Source organism: Ananas comosus, linkage group 1 (genome assembly GCF_001540865.1).
Source record: "Ananas comosus cultivar F153 linkage group 1, ASM154086v1, whole genome shotgun sequence".
Lineage (NCBI taxonomy): Eukaryota > Viridiplantae > Streptophyta > Magnoliopsida > Poales > Bromeliaceae > Ananas > Ananas comosus.
Window position 1 is genome coordinate 16,618,867 of NC_033621.1, and position 14,548 is coordinate 16,633,414.

General features: G+C 36.4%; 1 protein-coding gene and 1 long non-coding RNA gene across 2 annotated transcripts in view; one reads left to right on the top strand and one right to left on the bottom strand.

The window, feature by feature from the left end:
• The window catches only part of LOC109715415 (monodehydroascorbate reductase, seedling isozyme-like), a 43,002-nt gene extending 39,271 nt beyond the window's left edge, over positions 1-3,731 (bottom strand). The window contains exons 1-2 of the mRNA XM_020240394.1: positions 3,581-3,731; positions 232-303 (exon numbers count right to left, since the gene is read on the bottom strand). Coding sequence (XP_020095983.1) covers positions 232-303; positions 3,581-3,634 — 126 coding nt within the window. The 5' untranslated portion in view covers positions 3,635-3,731. The remainder of the gene's footprint in view (positions 1-231; positions 304-3,580) is intronic.
• On the top strand, positions 7,856-9,932 carry LOC109720905. Its single transcript, XR_002219093.1, has 3 exons — positions 7,856-8,058; positions 8,268-8,426; positions 9,659-9,932. It is a non-coding gene; the product is annotated as an uncharacterized LOC109720905 (long non-coding RNA).

The window sequence follows — 14,548 nt, forward strand, 5'->3', positions numbered from 1 at the left end:
TTTTAGATGGCACTTTCTCTTTGCTAGACGACACAATTCAATTGTTATTTGATGAAATAGGCTCCAAAAATATGAAATCCCTTATAAAAACTCACTACAATTGTAACATAATAGAACAACAGCCCTACCAGAGGTCCAGAATTAAAGATAATGCAAAAAAGCAAACAAAAGAGTCATTTCTTGCACAAGATAGAAAAAACTAAGACACTTTCAAGCAAGTTGACCGCATACCGCCTCCTTTGATATGATGGCCAATTCCCCTGGATTGAGCCCTTGCTTTGCAAACTCCCTCGCTGCATATCCCTTGAAATAGACAACAATAAACATTTAAATCGATCAGCATGCACAAAGACAATAGAATTATGGCTTTAATTACACTTTACTACTAAGTTTAAGGGTGTTGTCACATTCTACATTGTACTCTTTCTCTTTTTTTTTGGCCAAACACTCCATTCTATGTATATTTTATTAATAACCCTACATTTCAGTAACAAGCAGATAAAAACAAGTACAATTAACAATTATTTCATTTTCTTGACTTCCAATTAATCCTGATCATTTTCTTACATAGCAATTAGTGTCCATTCCAGTCGTCGCAATATGGAGAAATTGTAAAACAAATCCTTAATTCGGGCGAGCAAATATTTGCTTATATTTCTAACTGTCAATGGTCAACTTTGAAGATAAACATCAATAGAGAGTGTTATTCACCCAGAAACACACAACTTCTGAACTCACAGCATTTGCTTTGTAGAAATGCTGGCCTCAATTTCCTTTTCCAAATTAAATGAACTTTTGGATCAATTACTCTCCATATTAGGTCTTATGTAAGTCTAGAGAGAAAGATCAAAAAAGTAACTAAAGAAAATACACAGATCCATTTAAAATTCTATCATCAATTAACATATTGTGCATACTACTGAAGAGGCGAAAGATTGATGAAGCATCTAGCGAAAAAAGAAAAACATTAAAGTTCATTAAGCCCTCTTGTAGTTTAGTGCAGGTCACTTTGCCATCCTATGGTTTGAAAAGTGACAATTTGCTATGTGTGGTTTTATTTTTATTTCACCATAAGGACTTGCCATAAAATAAGTATAAAAAATCAAATAATTTGGTTAATTGATAAACAAAGGTTTAGGCACTAAATTGAAAAATCAGAAAAAGGTTGAGGATCAATAGTTTTGTTAACTCAAGGAACTACGCCAACATAGCCCCATATTAGCGCCGCCCACGTGTAACTTCCTTCAATTAAAATGAAAGTATTGGCGGTAGGGACCAAATTAAAAAGAAAATAATGGTTGAAGACTTAATTGACAAAACCAAAAGATCGCGACCCAATTAAAAAAAATCAAAGAAAGTTTGTAGTTTGATGCATTTCTAGATTAGGATTTTCAATTATGGAAATAAATTTATTATATTAGGAATATATTAGGAATAGGCAATTATCTTGTTATTTAGGAATATGTTTGGGAATGGGTTTATTTATGTTAAGTTAGTATGATTAAGAGTAATTTGGGCATGTGGGCTCTATATAATGTAATCCGGGATTACAAGAAATAATCAAGCAATATTGTCTCTTTTCCCTCATATCTTGTCTTCTTTCTACTTCTTCTCGCTGCTTCTTAATTCTTTAGGAGGTTCGATCCCCTCAAAGTGATCGTTTATCCCTATCGATACAGTAGAACCGCATCATTTGGTATCAGAGCTTGTATGGTCCTGACTCAAGCAAAAAAAGAATCCTTACGAAAGATGGACGGGAAGTTCGTACGAAGGGAGAAAATGAACAACGTTGATACTCGATTGAACAAACTGGAGACCGAGGTAAGGCTCATTAGGGATTCTATTAACGATCTTAAAAATTTAATTATCGCTATGAGCGCAAAGATGGATGTGCGACAGCAAGCATTGCCCGAAGATACATCCATCGCAAGTTCCGACAAAAATCGTCCTCTTCTTCCGACTCCCTTCAAGGAAGGAACATTGATTCCTACTATGAAGAGCTCTATGATGGTGATACCTCGTGTCACAAGACTGGAGTTTCCCCGATTTGATGGCGAGGATCCAGCTGGATGGGTGTATCGAGCAGAGCAATTTTTTAAATTTAATCAAATACTGACCGTGCAAAAAGTTCCACTTGCATCGTACCATATGGAGAAGGAAGCATTGCAATGGTTTCAATGGTTTGAGAAAAGCAGTGGAGTTGTAGCGTGGACAAATTTCGTAGAAGGACTCCGCACTCGTTTTGGTCCAACCATGTATGAAGACTATATGGGTGAATTATCAAAATTACAACAAGGACCTACTCAAGAGTGTTCATGACTATCAGGCTCGATTCGAAATGCTAGCCAATCGCACTTTAGGACTAACTGAGGCTTTTTTCATAAGTTGCTTCGTTAGTGGGCTGAGGGAGGACCTAAAGCATGATGTCTGAGCCTTCCGACCAACTTCTATGTCAGCAGCCATCGGTCTTGCTCGTCTACAAGAGGAAACGTTGATAGCTCAACATCGTATTATAAATTCTAAACCTTCTCTTTTGTCTGCTTCCACAACACCAATGTCTAATGAGACGCTTCCACAACACCAATGTCTAATGAGACGCTTCCACCCATAAAGCGCCTCACACCGGTTGAAGCAAAAGTAAGGAGAGCCTTTGCTACAATTGTGATGAAAAATATAGACCCGGACATCGATGCAAATCAAAGCAACTATTTTTTATCGAGGCCGAACCTGATGAAAACAAAGAAGATGATATAAAAGGATTAGACAAGCTTGAGGATTTTCCACCTTGAGGATAAGGTAGCTTTTGAGGGCGGTGGAATGATGTGTTTCTAGATTAGGATTTTCAATTATGGAAATAAATTTATTATATTAGGAATATGTTAGGAATAGGCAATTATCTTGTTATTTAGGAATATGTTTGGGAATGGGTTTATTTATGTTAAGTTAGTATGATTATGAGTAATTTGGGCATGTGGGCTCTATATAATGTAATCCGGAATTACAAGAAATAATCAAGCAATATTGTCTCTTTTCCCTCATATCTTGTCTTCTTTCTACTTCTTCTCTCTACTTCTTAATTCTTTAGGAGATTCGATCCCCTTGAAGTTATCATTTATCCCTATCGATACGGTAGAACCATATCATAGTTATCCTTTAAAAAAAATAATAATAATTGCTTGACATCTTTCCCTCTCCGGAAAAACAAAAAAAAATATATATATTTATTACATCCATCTCTTCCTCAGATGTTACCGAGTTAATCAAAGCAAAAGAAAATAGCAAATTCCATGCGGGCATTATTTTTTTTTTAAGGGTTAGCGAAAAGAAAATGAAAAATTAAAAATAGATGATCCCCCAATTTCTACGGATTTTACACAACGACGCGAGCGAGAAGTCGTACGAGAAGAAGAGAACGGATTAATCGATCGATAAATATTAATGCGTTGTTCAAAGTGACGTGAATTGATTGAGAAAAAGTAAGTGTTTGGTTTAGGGAATTACCGGTGGAAAAAAGAAAAAGTAAAATAAAAAAAAGAAAAAGAAACGATTGGGAAAAAAAAAAAGAAAAAAAAAACCTCACCGCGGCAACGCCGCCGCCGAGGATGACGTACTTGAAGTGCTTCGCCTCCGCCATCGATCGATCGATCGGGGATTCAAATGAGCGAATGCCAAAAAAAATATAAAAAAAAAAGGTTTCCAAGAGACGCGAAAAGGAAAAGTTGGAGGAGATATTTATAGGGCGAAAAATCTTCGGAGACCTACTTCACTTTCCATTTCAAACATGAATTCAAACTCTTGCTCTTTTAAAAAAAACAAAAATTGTTTGTACTACATTGGTCAGCAACATTTTAATTTCACCCCGGTTTTCGTTTTATTTTAGTCCCCATATTTTAATTTTAACAATTAAGTTTTAGCTTTTTTTTGTTATTTATTTAATTGAATTACTTTTTAAAAAAGTATCATTAACTCTAACCAAAAAAATTATCATTTGGCAAAATTTAAGGACATGTTTGGTTCATTCGTTTTGACCCAAAAATTGAAATCGGAATAAATGAATTCATTTAGGGCTTGTTTGGTTCAAGGGTGGAATTGGAATGAATAATGGAATTGCAATGAATTGAAATGATAATTGGATTGGCTCACTCTCCCAAGACGTTTGGTTTATTTGTGAATTGGAAATTAGAATAAGTTATTCATATTTCATTGTTTGGTTCGTATAAATTAAAAAATTATAGGATACCATTATACTAATTTTACTCTCAAATATGATTTTATATTATTTAAAATTTATGAAAAATATAATACTATTCTCTAATAATTTTTTCCAAAAAAAATTAAATTTATTTTTAAAAACTTTTATTGATGTGGGTTAGAGATCGAATTTTGAGAGAGGATAGGTGTTTTCTTTTTTTTTTTTTATGAGAGAGGGGTGAAGAGATCGTATGTATAGTTGTATACAGGAGAGGAGGGTGAGATGGTTGTGGGCTTCGGGAATGAAATCTCAATCCGGATTAGGAGGTCGGAATCAAGTTGAAGGCTGATGGGTCATTCCCATTCCAGTCCAGAATAGGAATCTCAAACCAATTCCTGTGAACCAAACAAAATTAACCGGATTTGATCAAACCGATTTCCATTCCATGTCCAAAATAGATGAACCAAACAAGCCCTTATAGTATTTGATATATGAAAGTTTCACTCTGATTCTGATTCCCCAATAAATGGGAATCTCCAATCACCACTTTTGTCAATTGGGCCTACTAGCTCGGATTGGAAGTTAAACCCAGGTAAAAAAAATATATTTTACAAAAATATCTCAATTATATTTAATAATTTTATTTAAAATTTAATTTAATTTTTTGACTTTAATTTGTATTAAAATATAAATTTAAATTTAGAAATTAAATTTTTAATTCTAGTTTTTGATTTATAAATTAAATTAAAATTCAATCAAGCATTTTGAATTTAATCTATAAATTTAAATTTAGTTGTAAGTTTGAATTTGAATCAAATCAAAATTAGTTTTATATTTTGAATTATCCACTCAATTTTAAATTTTAAAATTTTTAAAAATTACATTTAAAATTTTGGCTTGTCATTTAATATTTTGATATAAATTTTTAATATTTAATAGGTTGAATTTAAATTATAAATTTAATTTTATGTTTTGAGGTGCAAACTAAATTTTAAATTATTTTTATTTTGTATTTTAATTGTAATTTTATTTTAATTTTTTGATAATTAAATTTTTTTAAATATTGAAAGTACGAATCAATCGTACCAATTCCGATTTGTTAATCTGAACCAAATATATTGAGAGGTTATATCATTCCGTTTTAGCTTCCTTTCCATTCCGATTTTCATTTCTATTTTATTTTCCATTTTGAACCGACCGCTCGCTAAATGTAACGGCATTTTATAATGTACAATATACAATAAATTTTATTTGGTGCCTGTGTGACAGTATTTGTTAAGAATGGAGGAAGCTTTTAAGTGGAGAAATTAAATTAAAACAAATGATAGAAAATTAGTGATATAATTGTAAAAGTCAAAAAAAAAAAAATAAAGATTATAGTTACAAATCGGGCAAAAGTTTGGGACTAATGATGGAATTAACCCTTTCCTGTAAACAGCCCTTTAATTTTAAATAATTTAGTTTAAACTATTTTTCTTAATTGAATGAAATAATTGCTTTTCACTGGCTAATAATCAGCATTGTTACCTAAATTGAATGAAATTTCTAAAATTGAATGAAATAATATGTTAAAATTGAATGAAATGCTAAATTTCGTCTCCCAAAGAGAGTTCACGATAGTTGTACTTACCATAATAACTATAGAATTAAACAAGATCTTTAATTCAATACTTAGATAGGTTAATTAAAGTATGTAAGTGCCCTTTTAAACGTATCCTTACACTTGGGGGTTCGGATGCATTTTTTGCTTAAGATATGGAGATGGTTGTTTTTTTAGCGTTGGCGCTGGAAAGTAAAAGGAAAATGGATTCAAGTTACACGTGGCAAAATACTGTGCGCCCATCAAACTCGATGATGTACGGGACACGATGGCACTCCGTGTGAAAAGGATCTCGAATCCACATTTACCATATTAAAATATTTCTATTTTGACAAGCACGATTTATTGAATGGGACGTAACGCCGACTTGGATTTAGGAACCAAATACATTGAACCTACCCTTCATCATTTGGACTTTTCCTTTCTCTTTAAATCACGCTCGTGTCAATTATTGTGCCCTGCAGTCGCAAAAGAGACGAGGCCAAAAATAAATAAATAAATAAATAAAAATTCTTCTTATAAAAAAATTTAAAATTATGAAAATTAAAATTTTATAGTTTGGACTATGTCGCAAATATTTTAACCTAATTTGTATAAAAAATTCATCGATTTTGTGTTTTTGCAAAAGTATGCCGTCTTTTTGAATTTTACAGACTCATTTCGATTTTTTAATAACTCGACGAAAATATCTGCATTTTTTTTTCATTTTTTTTTTCACGTTCGTCTTTTTCCGTATAGCTTGTCTGCTTTTTACTCATCGTTTCTTCTTCTTTTCCTCCTACTTTTTCTCGTTTCTTCTCCTCCACCACCACCTCAACATCAATGCCGCGCTCCTCTCTCTCACTTTGCCCACATCTCCCGCCGAAGCCGGCTCGAATATGGTACAGATCACGATGTGACGGAATAGATAACTGCGGATGGTGATGGCGATAGCGGCGAGGTGATGGCGACAGCGGTGAGAGTACCATAGGTTTTGAGGATGACGGAGAGAGAGAGCACGTCAAGGTAGAGGCAGCAGCAGCTGCAGCAAAGAGAGAGAGAGAGGAGGTGCAGTAACAGAAAAGGATGCAAATGGTGAAAGAAAATATATAAAAAAAACAAAAATAGTTTTTTCTTCTCAAAAAATTATCATATTTTATGACCTCAAAAATAAAATAAGAAAAAAGAAGAGAACAAAATTGCGCTGTTTGAGATCAAAATTGAACTGCTTGAGAATAAGTTGCACTGTTTAAAACAAAATTGCGCCATATAAAAAGAATTGCACTATTTTTAGACTAAATTGCATTATTTGAGATTAAATTACACTATTTGAGAGAAAGAAGAGAGAAAAATATAAAGTTGCACGGTTTGAAATAAAAATTATATTGCTAGAGAATAAGTTGCATTGCTCGAGACAAAATTTCACCATTTATAATAAGTTTGTCTCAAATAGTGCAACCGTAGAGTACTGGACCTTGCCATATAGAAAAGATTATAGTATGAGTTGCTAATTAGCTTGTCCTTACAGAATGTAATGTACCGGATTTTTAATATAAAAGTAAGTATAAATAAAAATAGTGTAAGATACTATTTTTATTGACTTAGAAGAAGTAAAAGATAATTTAGAAATTATTTGTGGTGAAATTGAAATAAAAACAGAAAATTTAGAATTTTTTGTAAGGAACGGAGTTAATCTTTTAGCAGAAAATTCACAGTGTCAGAAAATTATGAAAATTTGAGAATATGTCGTAATTATTTTTCTGAGGTTAGATTTAAAGTTTTATGTCATTTCGACACCCGAAAAGTGGAAAACAAAATCTGGCTGCTATATGTTAGAGATTCTAGTCGGTAGACTTTTCGGTGACAAAAAATAGTTCAAAACTGAAAAGTTAAAATTTCGTTCTTCTTATTAATTTTAACCTAGTCTGACTGTCAAATTTGAGCGTAAACAAACATTCAGAAGGGCTCCGACTAAAAGTATCAGATTCTGAACTGGACCAAACTATGAGTTGTAATTGTTATGGGGCCTATATGTAAACCCACACCATCTCTCTCTCTCCCTGGTTCTCTCCCAAAACGTGTGAGGAGTGGAGGGTTCTCTTCCTCCTCTACACATACCCAAAACATGAGAGCTCTTTCTCTTAAACCCTCACCTCTAGCTCTCTCTCTCTCTCTAGCAATTTCTCCATTAAAGAGAAGAAGTTGGAGGAGATTAAGTTGGAGAAGAAGCTTGGTGGTGAAGCAAGCTCTCCAATGGTGGACAAGCTTCTTTCCCGATGTGGCCATTGTGAGTTTTGTGATGTAAGCTAGGGTTTGGATTAAATCTTTTGTAAATGAGATGTTTATGACCTCTAGATGATTCTAAACTAGATTGGTTAAAATTTAATCATGAAATTTGGAGTATTTTTGTAGAACTTGAACCCTAGGGTTAGAAAATGGGGCTCTTGTCTCTAAGAGGTTTTGAATCAAATTGATCTTGTAAAACCTTAATTGAAGGATAATTCGACGCGGAGGACAACTTCGTTTTGGATTACGACGAGGTTACGGCGTCCGATTGAGAGATTTGCGGAATTTGGTTCGTTAGGCTTGGGTCGAGCTAAAACAGCAACGGTAAATTGCGGGACTTGATTTCTCGCTTATTGACGTCGATATGAGGTGGGTGGTGCTATCCGGAATGGTTGGATTTCTCCCTATGTCTAATTCTCTTTTGTTGAGCATATATACATGTTTTATTTGTGCATGGTAGGGTTCAAGCATTTCTTCTTATAGAAACTTACATGCTTCCTACGATGTATATATAAATAATTGTGATGCTAATTTGGAACTTAGGATACATGAAATTAGTGACACATGAACCCTAGTGACATGTTGAACTAGTAGAGGAAAAACTAGTGGATTGGACATAAAAAATATTGTGGACATTGAAATAAATAATACATTGGTTGTCATTGTGATATTGAATGTGAACCTTGTGATAGAACATGGATTGAGCATAATATGTTGTGCATGATAGGGATATGGCATGAATTGAGAATGTCTCAAGTATGAATAAGAAATTGGGTCATTACATTGTGGCATGATATTGAGTTCCCATATTATTATGAAGCATTGCACAGTTGCTTGTGTTCATATTGTGTGGTGTTTTTATATCCTATTGATGTACGCTACATAAGTTGGGTAAACTCTCGAGTGTATGTGGAAAAGAATGGGTCAATGCATTTGTAGCGTGACATCTAGTACTATGATGTTATTGAGCATACGAAGGATTGAAATAGATCCTTTGGACCATGCTAGGGATTGGTAGATCTTCTGTTGTTGTTACCACTAGTTGGTAGGGTATCCTCGGGATAGAGGATTGGATCATGCTCACATTACGTCTGTCAGCTTGGCGGTGGTCGCTCCACCCAAGCAGTGGTCTCCGAAGTTCTTCAGGTGGGTTAACCTAGCTACCCAGCAGATGGTCCCCCAATGGGTTGTAGCGGTACTACTCATTTGTGGGATTGGATTGTGAGTCGGGGCTCAACCTTCGGGTTAGTCGGTATGATTGGGTCAAAGAAAAAAGAGATAGTTGATTGACCATATTGTACCCTATGCTACTTGTATTGTTGCATCTCATATAGAGAGTGAGCATAGTGAGATCACATATTGTGTGTACAGGGCGGATCATGATATTCTTATGAGTTGGGCTTGGTCTTGTGAGAAGCCCCGATTGGGTCAAGAATGAATTAGGTCAAGTGTGTGTGAGGGACACCGTTGAACATATAAGACCATAGCATTCATTCCTTATTGTAAGGCATAGTAGTAGTCATTGTTGCATGTTGTATGTTTAGTAGTGGTAGACTACATGTTCAGTTGCTTATATCTTGCATTGCTATCTCCTTTTGTAGTACTATGTCTTATTGGATCTAGTGGGAAAGTCGGCGAGGTCGGCGGCCGAACCCACTGGGAACTTCTTTTAGTTCTCACCCCCTATTGTTGCAGAGCCACCATTCGTAGAGCGGCACCGGATCGAGGCGTGGGCGTTGTGCCCTAGATAGCAGGGTTACCCCATTTAGGTCGCCCTATGTACAAGCAAAAGAATGTAAAAGTTTATTAGAAATGTAATTTGGAATGTAATTGTATTTTGGAGGAATCATTCTTGTATCAATGTAAAATGAGAAAATGCATATAAAAAGGTGATTGTACCAATGTTGTAATAGTTAGGTTTATATTCTCGCTCTTGTGATATGCCCTCGCGCAAAATTGCATCATGTTGTATTTCCTGTGTGAAATTCGATATACTTGTTTTGTTGAGTCTTGGACGGATAATGGAGGCTTTGTTCGTTCGGCCATCTGTGCGCGCGCCCGAACTAACCAAATAGGCGGTCCTGGGGCGTGACACAAGGCCTGAGTGAATTGGAGACATTTTGGCACGAAATTGACGCGAAAACAAATTCAAAACTCACATCTTAGATCTCGAAGGACCAAAATATAAATATTGGATAGTTTTGAACTTCCTTGCATTTTATGCAAGTTAGTGGAATTCCACTAATGCAACAGATTGTGCTTATCCCTTTTCACCCGTGAGACCCAAGAGAGAGTTAATTTCGTGCAATTTGCACGTTTGCACGTTTGGCGAATGAATCTACGTTCGTTGGAGGAGGAAGATAATGGTTGGGTGAGTTGGAATTACACTTTACTCTTAATTGCTAGAATTTGATGTAATCGGAGTGAATCTGATCTTTTGTTGGATTCAGGATTATTGGCGTTCTGACTCACTTGTGGAGTGTTTGGAGAATTTCACTGAACCTCTTATCACTTCCCGCTAGCTTGGAATTATCTCCCTCGGATCATCGAGATAATTTGGATTAATTTTAATCTAAACCCTCTCATTTGTGATCAAATTGCCGAAGTGATGGATTTTAGTATATCTTCGCTTTGCTAGTACCCTCGCCGATTTTGGTGTCTCCTTAGTGGATTTGTGTGGGACATGAACCGAAGAGTAGTTGTGACACCCTAATAGTCCCACATCGGATGGGAATGGATTATCATTGGGTATATAAGAAGACTCCACCATAGTAATAATAATTGGGCTTAAGTATTTTGGGTCGATGGTTTGGGCCCAACGAGTTATTATTGCTTGCGCATTGGGTCATTACATTTAGTATAAGAGTCGGTTAACCAGCAGAAGGTATGAGATGAGTCTTGACAGAGCCAGGGTCGGAATTACAGACTAAGCCAGGGTTAGTGAATGATAGGCTAATTCAGAGTCAGAATGACAAGGCTAAGTCAGGGTATGAATGACAAGGCTAGCGAGACAAATCTCATATCGCCTGGTGATCTTGGGCTGTGTGTGTTTAGGGCTAATGAGGATGTCAGGGCCTAAACGGGGGAAGTCTGTGACACCACAACAGTCTCACATCGGATAGGATCGGATTGGGTTATTACAATAGTGCATTGGAGATTGATTTTGGTCGTTATTGGACTAGCGATCCAAGGTGGGTTTCGACTCATCGAAAACGGCGAAGTTTCTATTACGTCTATATGGATGCAATTACATGTTTATATGTTATGTATCTTAATAGAGGGCCATATTGGTGGAAATTGAGTTAGAAAGTAGAGCTTTAACATTACGATCAGCACATAGTGAACTTGTTAATACTAGATTGAGTATAGATGTTGATTAGGCCGAGAAAGATGGAGTGACATTGTCACGCCCCGCCCCGAGACCGCTACCAATTTGGCGCGGTTCGGGCGCAGCGGGCGTGACGCCGAACGGACAGAGCCTCCCCTGTCCGCCCTAGGCTCAACAACGAGATCATGTACACAAGTACCCAGGAATCACTTGTAAACATACACGATCTATACAACAACAACGAAGAAGCACAAACAGTGCTAAACGACCAAAGAGCAAGCGATACGAGTGAATACCATACAAGTATACAAAAGAGAGAACTTAACTATTTAAACCATAAAACTTGAAATTGTTTAAGCTCTTTCAATTTCATTAAACTTTAAGCATCGATACAACTTGCATTCTTTTTCTCCAAAATATAAATACATCATATGCTCTCANTAGAATGGGCTGAAGCTTTAATTCTAGCCTCATAAAAATAATTCTGACCTATCCTCCAGTTTTCATAATTTTCTGACACTGTGCATTTTCTGCTAATTTATCTGCCCCGTTTCTCACAGAAAATTCTAAATCCTCTGTTTTCGCTCCGATTTCAGCACATGTCATTTCCAACTTATACTTTACTTCTATGAGCCCAATAAAATAGTTTCCCACACTATTTATATTTATATTTATTATTCTTTTTCTTTTTATAATAAATTCCGACACAGCATATCCTACCGTAACTTCTTATTTTCAGAAGTTCGGTATCCTACAGACATCACATGCATGATTGTAGAGTATTGTTTATTTACTTATGGTATAATTGTTGTGAACCATGAGATAAAGGCGGTGGACTAGAACAACAGTAGGAAAGTAATACATTGGCCATAGAGATAGGATATGAATGTCATATAGTGCCACTTAGAACTTATTCTGTAGCATATTGAAAACATAATATTAATTGCTTGTGATTTTTTTATCATCACATAGACTATATTCTGCAGAACTACATTGAGCTTGCACAGGGTTAGGTGCTATTTGACTCGACAGGGATCGCTCCCCCCGAGTGCTGCTCCGAAGGCTGGCCAGCGATAGCAAAGACAATAGCTTAGGTGTTGTCGTCACACCTATAGGAGTGTGGTCGTGCACTAGGCAGGCATAGGCTTGACCGGACCTATGAGTCGGTCATTACGATTGGGTATATTATTACATTTGTTTATCAGTATTAGTACTGATCCATAATTCAATCTTTTTCTTTTCTGCTCATTACTTGTATAGATGCATCATAGAAAGTGAAATTTTTTTACTTATATTATGCTCCGTAGCTTAGTTTATAGTAGGTTTAGTTGATCTTTACCTATTCTTACTTCCGGTAGACCTAGTGGCAAGGTCGTGGTTGACACCGACCATACCACTGGGAACTATAGTTCAGTAGTTCTTACGCCCTCTGTAGTGTTCCTGGGGCTTAGCTATTGGAATGACTGCAGTATTAGCAACACTCGACTCATCTGTAGAGTGTCGGAATAAGTCGGAATTATTTTGGTATGAAATGGATATAAAAATGAACTCGGCACACTCAAATAAGGCAAAACTGAAGTTCTAACAGTTTAGAGCATCCAAAAGTTATTAAAAGTTTAGGGCGTCCAGATTCAGAGTGCTATTAATATGCGCTATTGCTGTCATTTTGGATCTAGTTTAGGGCGCTCGAAAGTTGAGTATGAATTCTCCCTCATGATTATCAAATGTGTTGACACATGTTCTGTGGTAGGTGAGATCTGTCGGAAATGAATAAGGAGTATTAGACCGCTCTACAGTTGAGCCCACTTTGCTTGATTATGGTCAGGGACAGAATCGGGCGCCTAGTTCTCGGTTTAGGGCGCCTGAATCCTAGGATTTCAGCATTATAACAGGTTAGCCCTTGTTGTTTTTGTGGCTTATTTCATGTAACCAACTCCTCTATAAAAACATTTGGACGACCCCTGAAAGACTCTTTTTCAACCTCCTTCACAGCCAACTCCTAATTTTCTTCTCAAGTCCTCCCTGAACTCCCTCAAGCCCATCATTTCCTCCTTGCATTGGATCAAAATAGCAGGAATTCCAGCAACAACTTTAGAAGATGGAGGGATTGTGATCCCTGGATACATCTAGTTGCGGTGGGGAGCCAATTCCTGGACTAGACTTAAAGGAGAGGCTATGGAGAAACTCTAGTGGTTTTAATTTCAGGTTAGTATGATTGAATTGCCAAATTTTCTGGAAACTTAGTGTATGTGTTGGAGCTAAAATTGGGTTTTTGCTAGATTTCATGGATACGATTCATGAGATAGTTGGACTTTTGAACTTGGAATTGCTTCTCTATCTTTCTTAGCTGGTCTAGAAGCTTTCCTCATCAGGATTCGTGTCATGCCCCGAGTTCCAACTTACCGAGCTCACCAACAGATCCGCCGTATATATAGAAAATCTTGTGTACACGAAACGATAGATACACCTGCAAATAGTACAAGAACAACTAGTAGAGAGCAACAGAGCTATTAAAACTAAAAGGTATATATAGCCAATTGTACATACGTGTGGTCCAAATTTATATAATAATTCAGGTACAACATTATCCCTATATAACTCTAAATAGTGATGATAAACACAACTGTAAGTACATGACTACAAAATAAACTATCTTCAAAACGATAGTCCTTTAGCTCAACGACTGAGGTAGACAGGGATCTAGCTTGCGACTCCCTTACCTCGATCAGAAGTAGCAGCGGCAACCGACGGCTTTGCAAGAAAAAATGGCAACAATGGGCATGAGAACTACTGTAAAACAAAGTAGTCCTCAATGGGTACCATCACCGATCTCAATAGCCTACCCACTAAGTCTACAAGACTAACAGTATAGCTGGTAGGTAAAAGAACAGTATGATAAGCTGGAAGAATTTTATGGCTAAAATGCCACCACTGCCACTTCTCATGTCATGCTCTATGTGTACATATGCATCACTAACTAAGAAATAGTCAACACTGACCCAATCCAAAGGATCGCCAACTGACCTGTCCAGCCTGTGCCCTAAGCTACACCGTACACTACCCACAGGGGTGGCCAGTCCAAGTACAGTGCCCAATTGGGTCCACGGCAACGCACGAAAGCCAAATTCCGGAGCGGCACTCGTAGCTTGACCTAACCGAGTAT